The sequence below is a fragment of the Atta cephalotes genome, assembly GCF_000143395.1.
Source record: "Atta cephalotes unplaced genomic scaffold scaffold00030, whole genome shotgun sequence".
NCBI lineage: Eukaryota > Metazoa > Arthropoda > Insecta > Hymenoptera > Formicidae > Atta > Atta cephalotes.
The window spans coordinates 2,869,958-2,882,206 of NW_012130094.1; the positions used below are offsets into that span (position 1 = coordinate 2,869,958).

Here is a 12,249-nt window from a genome sequence, read left to right on the forward strand (position 1 = left end):
CGGCATCAAGCGTAATGAAAACGTATGAGCGTAATAAAGCATATCCGATGAACAATCATATACCACACACTAAAGAAAGATCTACAGTTATACCATCCAATACAGTGATATATAATTAATATTTTTACAACGGATCATAAATTTACAAATTATTTATGCATATACCGTCTTTCTCATTAAGATTAATTTTATCATGTAATAATGTGCATTCATATGATAAAACGCGAAACTAACGATGCATTATGTAATTGATTTACTAATTCTATAATATATTGCATAGTTTAATAGAGAAACACAGCAAAAACTTACAAGGTAATCACCAAATCACACAGGCTACTATTTTAACTTTTATTATTTCGGTTTTCATAAAACTTCGCGCACGAGACATTCGCATTGAGTAGACTTCACCTAGCGGTTATTTAAAACTAAGAGTACCAAATATATCTGCGCGAATATGTCGCGAGGCTTTAAATAACTCGCCGAGATTGTCTCGAAGCATAGTACTATGAAGCAACGGAATTTTTATTGATTCGGTTTAAAGAATAATATATTCAAAATAATTAATTTAAAAAATTACTCAAAAAAAAGATTATATCTCAATAAAACATAATTTGGAAATACATTATACTTTCGTGAGTACATAATCGACGAAGATTCTCATAAAGAACTGAGTGGCGCAATGCATCAATGACGTCGTGGATGCTGCAGAATGTATATCTGTTGCTTTCAAAATGTTCGCTTTACATATTCATACAAAAGTTTATAAACCTATAATAATAATACTAGAAAAATCGTTATCTAAAGTACATATCAAGGTCAATCATAAAGGGGACTGCACGTATACAATCAGAAATCATATCTGCAGTTTTATTCGGTTCATGATTTAACTACATTATTTTATATACGTCGAAATAAATGATCTCATGTATTGTGAGAAGTAACATTAATCTTAGCATTGTAAAAAAGAAATATTTATTTACAGGAATTGAGGGACTCCCCCCCTTTATGTTTTTTAGCAGTGCTAGGAGAGTCATCTTGATTCTGTGTCCTTGATACTATCCTATGAATTCGTTTAGATTTCAAATACGACATTGTTTCGGCTGATGATCTAAAAATCGATAAAATGATTATTAAATTAATGTGTAAATTTATTAATTTAATGATATGGGATTAATACATTTTCATGTAATTATACATCATACATATTCATTTAGAAGGAATGTCTAAAATGTATTTCGAAAAAATATTTCTGAAAAAGATCAGAATATCCATAGAAAATTGTAATGAAAAAACTTAAGAAATGTTTCATATATGATCATTGTAGTAATGTCAATAATAATTACAAAAACTTAATTATAAAAATATACTTAATCAATTATAAAATTAACATATATAAAAGATGTATGTATATATATTGGGTTGTCCGGAAAGTTCATGTCGATTTTTGAAAGAAAATTGAAACGCAGAAGATTTAAATTTTTAATTTCATTTATTAAATTTAAATCTTAATCTTTTGCGGTATGAACTTTCCGGACAACCCAATATATATATATATTTTTTTTATATACCTAGTCATTTTCTGTTCCGTCAACATATCCGAAGAATTACTCTCAGATGAATTAGAACTCAATGAATAAGGAATGATCTGATAAGTTCTACTAACGACCTCGTTAGCTGATTCATTATTTTCTGTCACAAATGTGACCATTCGTGTATCTGCATCACTCGTAGATCTTTTTTTATTATTCTCAGACTCCGACTTCGCAGTTTTAACATCTGTCTGATTTTCAACCTTCGGTTTTAACTTGCCATCTTGCGTAGGGAAATTTACAGTAGGTAAGTTAATAGTTTTACTCCCTTTAGTATTCATCAATTTAATTAATAAATTCGATAATTCTTCCCTTTTTCTCGTTACAACAATTTCCTCAAACCATGCTTTCAAAGTTTTAATTGGCAAAGTATAATCTTTAACAGGATCCTAAAAAAGAAATAAACTCATAATCATAATTTACGTAATTAAACATGTAAAAAATAAATACAATAATACAAAAATATTAAAGATATTTCAATATATTTGCCTTAAAAAAACTTTCCACATATTGTAAAACATATAATCCGCAATCAGTAAAATTTGATTGCTGGGGTACTTTTGGGCACGCTCCTTTAATAGTATCTTTTGAGAACGTCTTTTCTACACCAAGTTTGGCAACATGTTCGCAACTTAAATAATCTCTTAACGTAGCGACCACCCGTGCTCTACTAGCACCAGCAAGCGAATCGAATATCAATATACAGGGACTGTAAATTAAATTATTCAAAATATTAAAATCACAATAGATTGCATTACAAATACATGATATAAATGTGCTGCTTACTTCCTGACGGTTTCCTTCTGCTCTTCGAGTTTAACATTAATTTGGATTTTATTTTTTTCTGATTGATCTATCTCGTCCTATATGTAAAATATATTACATTATAACCAACTGTTTTAAAATAAAGAAAATTATTAATGATACAATTTAATTCTACCTCTTCGTCACTGTCCGTTTCCATTTCATCATCATCGCCTTCTGCTTCATCTCTCTCAGATCCATCATCATCTAACTGATCTATCGTTATGGTCGTTGGTACAGGAGTGATTGTTGTAGAGCCAATTGTGACAGCTTTTGCTTTTAATTCTTTTATTTTTTTACTTTTTTGCGGAGTCTTATTAACATAGTTTTCGCTAATTTTTGCAGTACAGGTGGATATTTTTCCAACTAACCCGGGAAAGCAAATAATAGCCAAGAACCAATGTGCGCTATAAACAATATTAATATGATACGAATTTGGATCAATAAAAATGAATATATATTTAAATAAGAGAAATTCTATATCCGATCAAAACAGATCTTAATATTTAAATATTTCTGTGTGAATTTATACATATCTGAATTGCAAACTTCGCGAAATCTTTTTCGGTATCTTTTCTTGAAACGCAATTATAAGCAGAAAATAATTTTTTATGCTAATAAGTATCTTTATGATTCTGAGTGAACCCAGTTGGAACATTAGATAAAGAAATACATCTTAATTATTAAATTTATAGGATTCATAATAGGGATACACCAGATATTCGGAAAGTATTTGGTATCCGACATTTTTTTTACTATTCGATCGGATAGCCGGATATCATTAATATCCAGGAATATATCCGGTTGAAATTTGATATCATTAAATTTTTGATTTTATATTATATAAATGTTCTAGAAACAAGTATGCTTATTCATAATGCTATAATATGTTATATATTGTTGCAAAATTCTAATTTTTTTCTCTATGGGCTTTTTTTTAGAAATCATTTTCTCGGAATTCGGTCGGATATTCGACCGAATACCAGATATCCGATGTTTCATTCTGTCCGGATATCCGATATCCGATAATTTTACGATCTGGTGTATCTCCTAATTCATAGGATCATTTACGAAACCAAATTTACAGGATTACTTACTGTTCGTTTATGGGAATTATGACAAAATCTTTTTCAAATATATTAACATTTTTTGTCCACTTCTGTACTCTCGCGTGCCGTTTGGCAGCAGGTGTCATTGGCACAGTGCTTTCGGCAGCTTGGGCATGTGGGCTAGTTAAACGTTTGTAAAAATACGAACTAAACACGTGAGTTCTATGTTGATCAGATTCTGATAATACCTCTAAGGTCAAATACTTTAAATAAAAATCTATAATGACATCATTCAAGAATTGATCTTCCGCAAGACATAAGTAATCTTCAGTGTTGATAGCTATACCTCCTTTTGCAGGAGGTGGTGGATATACAGTTATCCTATAAAAAGAAATTTTTAAAAAAATTCCAACAACCATATTTATAAATTTACTGTACATGAAAAATGAATATTAAATATCGAATAGATAAAATTATAAAATATATTTTATTCGATATATATCAAATTATTAAAAAACAAAATTGAGTATTAAATAAGAGTCTCACGTTTGTATGTCATCACTAACAGCAGTAGTATTTGCTACGTTTTGACTCTGTTTCCGTGTAGTATTATGTGATTGTAAACACTGTAAATACAAAAATATATAAAAATATTTGTACTACATAATATACGTATAATGAAATAAAATTTAATTTTAAACACGTACATCTCTTGGTGATGCCCGTATAAGTATATCGTTAGCTTCTTTAGGACTTAATTCATCTATTTTATCTCCTCGTGAGAATAAGCTTGTTAATATCACCTTTGAATCATCCGGTAACTTATCTGGTAATAATGTAATACGTTTATGCGTGTGATCTAAAAAATAAAATATTAATCATCATTTTTGCAAGAATCTTTTCTGTATATATATATATATAAATATAAAATTGTGGAGATTAAATACTATCTAGAATAATCATTAAATTACAGAAATTATAGAAAAGATTAAAAATACAGAAAGTTGCATGTAAACACCTTTCCCAGCAGGGTCATAATATGGCCCCTTTGGATCTTGCATTCCTAATAATTCACGTATCATGGCTCCTGTATTTACAGATGTATAAAAGAATAGTACTGGCATTGTTTTTCCAAAATGAATTAAAAGCTTAACTATATCTTTATACTTCACGTCGAAAGTAACAAAACTTGCATCTGTAAAATATTGGAATATTTTAAGAAGTTTAAAAAATCTTATACTCATATTTCCGTTATAGATAAAAAACTTACCATCTTCTAACAATGGTACGCTAAATCTTACACCACTATGAGAAATCACTACTTTTTCCCGAGGAATATATTTATAAGAACCTATTCTGACCGTTCGACATTCTAGAGCAGTTTGTGGTAATTGCCCAACATCCAAAAAGTTCTGATTTTCATATATTTCTAAAATCCAATATTCATTATTATATTATGATATCAGCCGTAAATTGTAATAATCATTTATGCATCGTATAAAACATTACCTTTACTATTTTCTTCATTGTCCATAACATCGTCATATAAATTAAAAGCAGAAGTATTTGTAATTATTGGTTCCTTATCCACAATAGTGTCCTCTTCATTAAATGTATTACTTGCGTTGCCTACTATTGCATTATTATTAATGCTTCCAGTTTTTTTAGGTCTACCTCCTTCTTCTTCTTCATCAGAAGATATTGTCAAACATTCTAGAAATTAATAAAATAATCATTAATGTATATACATATATTTCATGCATAAGACATATGTATAACATTATTATATGTACCTGGCTCTTTATGAATAGGCTTTGGTTTGGAAGCTGTACCTTTAGCTTTTCCCTTGGACCGTTTGGGACCATCTCGTTCTATTTTCTCTGATTTCGTAGCATTTCGTTCGTTGTTCTTCTTATAAAACATCTATAAAAATATACAATCGTAATACATTTTTACAAACTGACACGGGAAAGATTGGTAGAAGAAATGATCGACGAAAGTATATGATACGCTACTACTAAATTACCCTAATAACACATTTATTGGCACAGTTATTGGCACAATGACTCAAGATGTCCTTAATTAACCAATGTTATCGCCAATAAATGGCCACTAGGATATATGACATACATTATATGATACATTAAGGTGATCGTAGTAAACTGCTTTCGATATGACCTGTAATGACATGACAATGATATAAAACGTCTTAGTTTTAAAATTAATTCTTGGCTTAATCCTTCTCTAAACAAAATACTTCTTAATGACTATACGCTGAAAGCGCTCTAAATTTGCTATATTAAAATGCTATGTTAATGGTCTTCTTAAACTAAACTCGTATTTTTAAGTAAATTAAATTTGTTAGCAACATCAATCAAACAATAGATTATTGTAATAAGATCTCATTATAACAATAATAAGAATATATCGGTCTTCTGGCATCGCAGACATAATCCTTACATCGACAGACATCCCAGCCTCCTTCCTTTCTGCTATGGGTATCGATTTGACTCCATCAATTTTTATTTTTGTATTACATCGTTCACATCGGTTGAAGAATAGTGAACTGTATCCGCAGTGTGGACAGAGAGCAAGCATTCCTTTGACCAAAATAGGTTCCTAGTAATAACATGGTATACTTCGTACTTGTAGAATATCATTTAGTACTTGTAGAATATCATTTAAATGATGAACTTTAAGTGTACTCCCTTAATTTCTTACGGAAATTCTTATCAATCGCTATCAATGTGATATTATTACATATTGTATATAAATTATCATTAACCCTTAACTACAACTACAAAAATTACATATAAGCTTTAAAATGTTCCGTGAAGAGTACAGAATGCAAGTGAATCTCCGCTTTACTTACAATTTAGAATTACGTAGTATCAATTATACAGATTATACCAATCGCGTCTAAAATTTTTGCTTCGGGTTCAAACAAAATATTAATAAAGACTGACATTATGATGTCCGTATCAGACTGCATTAACGATTACCCGATTCGATTTCAGTCAATGTAGCGAGTCCATTGTGATTAACTGAAATAGAACCGGACAATCGTCAATCGTAATCATCAATACATAGTCTAGGACTTTATGGAAGTTAAGGATCATTTAGATTGTCCGTAATCTATTAATTTATGCCGTAATCTGTAAAAATTTATCATAATTGATTATTGCTCTCATATTTGAGTGTGATTAATCAATTCTTACAAATTACGGCCAATATATCCTTTAGCTTGATCCAGAGAGCCCAATATTGAAGAACATTGACATTATTAATTATTTTAATTATTCCAAAGATAAATTAATGAGAACTTTACTTTCCTTAATAATTGTTTTACCATCAGAAACGTATAAATTTGACAATTTTGAAATCATCTTGAAACAGCTAAACAGTTGATGTCAGCGTTCTTTAATTACTGCTAGACTCACGCGGAAATATCACGGAAATAATCACTTTAACTCACAAAAATATGTGTCTTTAATAGTATCTCGCTCAAATGACCCGTTGTTATAGTCGAGAGTTAACTATTGTATATTATGTTTATTTCATTTAATTCTGTCTCTTCCATTCTGTTATTTTTACATAATACATTTATATTATTCATATAAATATCGAATATAATACATAATATTATTGATATGTTAAAATAAAGAAATTGGCATAGCACCAACAAAATAATATTACTGTAAATTATATAAATCATATATTTTTATATTAAAATTAAAATTAGATTTATATTAAAATTAAATATTATCGAGTATTTCAAAACAATAAATTTTTTAAGAATTAAATATTATATAATATATAATATAAACAATATAAACAGAATTGAAAAGAGTATAATTTTTATGCCAATATCCTTATTTAATCAATTTTTTTTTACACTGAATCTATAAGCTCACCTCAATAGTTTGTGAAGAGGTGTTACTATTTTCATCCGATGCACTAAAAATATTGTCATTTTAGAATTTTTTGTAATAATTGGATATTACAGTATAAATATAATATAATACAATTTCATATCTTACTTGTTACTTTGGGATAAATTTTCAATTTTTGCAGTGGAGCTCACAATTTCCTGAGTAGTATTACAATCACCATCAGTACCCTCGAAGGACGTTGAAAGCACCCCGGAATCTCTTGGTTCCACTATGTAGTTTATACCCAGTGCGGGATCATCCACTAAGGAAACTTGCGTTTCATTAGGAAATGGAATATTCACCTAAGAACATTTTATGTAATATATAAAAATAAAATATCTCGCAAAAATTCGATTGTTACTAATCATTGTGATTGCCTTACAATTCTGGAGTCAAAACAACATATAATTGTAATTATTAAATGCAAAATTTCCTTATGCTATTCATTGCATGAGAAAATTTATAAATTTTTTAAACGTTGATATCAATAAATATTCTTCTTTAATATTTTACAAAATTCTTCGAAATTTTCAAATTTTTCAAATTATATAGCAATTTGTCAATTACCCTGTACAATTTTTCTACAAATCTTTGTAGAAACATACCTGGCTTAAGACTGCACGTACCTGATCCAATAGGTCGTGTACAGTGCAGTCCTCGTTCGGTATGTCGAACGTAATTAGTCTCTGTTCTCCTGTGGCTAACATTACTAACATTTTGGCCGTATTTCCTTGAATTTGTTGCTGAACTACGGCATTTGCTGGATCATTAATTGTGTTTTTAAGATAAGCGATGCTTTCACTTGAACTGCTTTCATGTTCTAATCGTGGTGAAGAAGACTGTTGTGTACCATGCCCTTTCTCCTGAACAAGTTCCGAAGGATTGACTTCCATATCAGTATTAGTAACGGGTGTATTATGTTCAGCTGAAGAGACTGACATTACCACGGATGGTTTCGGTACTTGTTGTGTAGAGATTGAAATCTGTTGCGTTCTTTGTTGCGTAGAACTTATAAAATGACGCGTGGGATTATGCGACGAGGAATGATGCTGCAAAGTATGAGAGAGTTGTCGTGTGTTATTTTGAAAAAACCCTTGTTTCTCGAGTTGTAGTTTTAACTGTTTAATTTTGGCTTGCTTGATTTGCTCATTTAAATGCTCCATATCCGGAGGTTGCATTCTTGTTGGTGTTTTAGAAATTTCAGGAGGAACTATTGCCACAGGTCGCACATGCGAAATATTCGAATTAGGAGTACGAACAGGTCTCACAGCCACAAGATGTTTTTGTGAACCGATAGTTTTACAGACAGACAGCGTAGATTTAGGACCAGTTGTATTAGAATTTTGAATCCGGTTTTCCATCGTAGTTACTACCTTTATTCCTGGAGTTTGAGATACGATACCCACAACGTTATTTGTTAACTGTCGACTTTTAATCTGACAAGGTTTAACACTTAACTTTTTTTCCATCTGACATGGATATGATTCAGAATTTACATAAAAAGGCGACTAGAAGTAAAAATAATTGTAATGTCATTATTAAAAGAGTATAATTAATTTTTTTATTAAACATTATTATAATGTGTAATAACTTACTGTAATATTATTTTGTATATTACTTTTAGTTAAAATGGCAGTCTGATTTTTTTCTAACAATGCATTTTGCTTCGCTACTGTGGAAGTATTAGCGTTTGGTATTTTCATAAACTGCACTGACTGCCCTTCATTTTTACATTCTGCCTTAATACCTGAAAAAAATAACTTATTCATTGTATTGCAAACAAGAAAAATATCATAGATCAATGTTAAGCACAATAATGAAATGTAAAATAAATTAGCAGATTTTGCAAAGCACATTAATATAGCACAATCATTTACTTACCAGTATTACTTGCAATGCTCACAATATTTTCATTAACAATATGTGCATTCACGGTATTTAATACTTCCTGTTTTAGTATTTCCTGGGTTTCAGATAGATCATTCGTTTTGATTATATAGACATTTTGTCTGAAAAGTAATAAACACTATTGTATATACATATATTGTTATACAAGTGCATCTTATTTTAAAAATATAAAAGATATTAACATGAATATTATATGTATTTATCGATAAAAAATGTACTATTATGTATTATTTTATTCTACAAAATATTATTTATGATGAGTGATTAGATGAAATTAATAACAAAAACAGAATTGGAACAAAAGTTTGCTACCTGGATGCGAGATACAACTTTATAATGGTAAATTATTATTCGATCAAAACTTCAATTCAGGAAAAAAATTTTTTTTTCAAGATAAGATTAGATACATTTTTATTTCAATATAATTATTTTTAATATAATTATAATTATACTTAACTATATATATAACTATAATTATATTTAATACTAATCTTTCTTTTTCTTTTTAAGAATGGACTGTATCGAATACATCTAATATTATTTTTTCTTAGATACTACTTGATTTCTAATAAGAGAAAATATTGTGCTAGATTTAAAATTTAAACTCACATACAAAATACTCGAATAAATTAAGAAACTTAGAACTAGAATAATCACTAACACAAAAGATCGCTCATAGGCCACACATGTTAAGGATGGATTGTATCAAATATATAACATTATTCTTTAATTATCATACAGTTTCTAATCATTATTTCTGATTCATTATTTCTAATCATTATTTCTATTCAATAAATACATGTATATTTAATTTCAATTTGTATTTTATTAATTTGTAATATCTGCATTTTGTCTTAAATAAAAATTCTATATATACACAAAAACACACATACATACACAACACACCATAATCAATAAATTAGTATAAACAATTTATAATGCAAAACTCTTTAGTAATATTTTCTTTGATGCACACGCGTACAAGGAAAAAACTTTTACATAAAGTATAAAACATTCAATTTTCTGAACAAACTGAAGAAAGAATTATTCAAATTTTTATCCTTCATAAAAATCGAAAGTTAAACAAAAACATAAATGTGAATATAATATCATAAAAGATGAGATAAATATAATAACTATAATAAACAAGTTAAAAAGTTTATTGTATTCTTAACTCTTAATACGAAGATTTTCCAGTCGTTTATTACACATGACGAGTATTCCGGGTTAATTTTCATTATTTTTACAAGTATATATACGAAAATTATTTAATAATTTATATTTTATAAAAATTAGTATATAAGTATTTCTTATATATACTTTAACACCTTTAAAAATATTTGTAGCGTTATATTTAAAAAATTATATATAAATGTTAAAACTAATGACTTGGTGCTCTTAATACTAAAAAAGAAATGCGCAGAACATGAATGATCCAATTATAACTAAGGATTAATTTTTTTATATTTTTGCAGTTTTGTTATGAAATTATATTGTATATAAAACAGAATTAAATATAATTAAATATACACTGCTATTATTTATACACTACTATGTTTAAAAAAAATAATATATATATATATATATACTTTTTTTATACTTTATATTTAAATTTATAAAAAGTGCAAAATATAGATACTTTTTATTATTTTTATCTTTATCATATTTAGAACACAATTATCTATTCATATATACATATATATTTACATATATGTATAGTATACATATATGATATGTTCAATAGAATGATAGAAGACTACTTTAAGAAGCACCTGTTACAATAATGTTATGCAATCTTGATATGTAAGGAAAATTACTTCCATGTTATACAATCCTGATATATATGGAAACATTTGCATATGTAAAAAGTGTTATTAAATTAAGTACATTTTCTATAAATGTTCGAAAAGTTATTAAAAACCCGAATAACATCTTAATCTCAAAATGTATGGCCCATTATATATGATATTTAAAATATTAAGATACACGTTTTACAGATTAAGATATTTATATTATTTTAGAACCATTAAAGTTTATCTCTTACAACCAGCATCGACACTCTAGACTGTTTGTTTTTTTGAGAGATATTAAAATTATACAAATTTATTATTAAATCTTTTGAATCTATATATTTTTTCTAATCACAAAAGCTTAGAGCTCTTCTATTCTATCCCGGTACAATTCGAGCAATTGAAAATGCATGCTGTATAAGTTACCCTTGTTCCAATCGCGTCGTAGATATTTGATTCCCTAAATTAATAGTTTGCGGGGTTAATATTGCCTGCCTGTTTTGTGGTGCAGTAGTATAAGTCACAAGCCGTTGTGAACCATTACTGCTATCACTAACATCTTCAACAACAAACTGAATATGTTGGCCGTCTGCAGTACAGATTCTCGGTACTTCTTCTAATGTGAAAGTACCACTGGCATTATGCACAACATTATAATAATGTGTATCCATATTATTCAAAACTTAGGTGTTAGCAAATATGATCCTTTCTCAATTAATAAAGACCAAAATTGGATTGTGCTAATACACTGATTTAGACCAATCCATCAATATCATGTCTGTAGAGGAATCTGCTAGTATTTATGCGGTACAACCTATGGAAAATAATAACTAATTATATTCGACTTTTATGTATAATTTCAAAAAATAAGCAAATATACCGAACAATACAATTGTTGAGGAAATAATGTTGAAATAATATAGAAATACACTGTAAATTTAACAGCGTAAAAACTTGATAACACATAAAAATAATATAGTGTTGTGTAAAGTAGATTTTAAATGCTGTATTATCAAAGCACATATAAAAAATCGCATTTGTAAAATTATATTGTTTAACTGGAATCTGATTGTGTTTAAGTATTTGTAAAGCACGAATTTTATAGTAAACGTATATAAAATTATATTAGAAATTCTAAAATGTTTATATATATATATATATATATATATATACACAC

At 28.1% G+C, this 12,249-nt stretch overlaps 1 protein-coding gene across 1 annotated transcript; it reads right to left on the minus strand.

Annotated features, from left to right (window-relative positions):
- Positions 1-841: 841 nt before the first annotated feature.
- Positions 842-11,743, minus strand: LOC105620893. Its single transcript, XM_012202372.1, has 19 exons — positions 11,499-11,743; positions 9,256-9,383; positions 8,970-9,121; positions 7,980-8,882; positions 7,483-7,676; positions 7,357-7,399; positions 5,903-6,061; positions 5,236-5,365; positions 4,952-5,155; positions 4,713-4,871; positions 4,461-4,637; positions 4,150-4,301; positions 3,989-4,068; positions 3,491-3,823; positions 2,530-2,800; positions 2,376-2,452; positions 2,079-2,298; positions 1,569-1,978; positions 842-1,108 (listed from the first exon to the last, which is right to left on the minus strand). The coding sequence occupies exons 1-19, from the start codon at positions 11,741-11,743 to the stop codon at positions 973-975; spliced, it is 4,173 nt and encodes a 1,390-aa protein (XP_012057762.1). The 3' UTR covers positions 842-972.
- Positions 11,744-12,249: the final 506 nt, after the last annotated feature.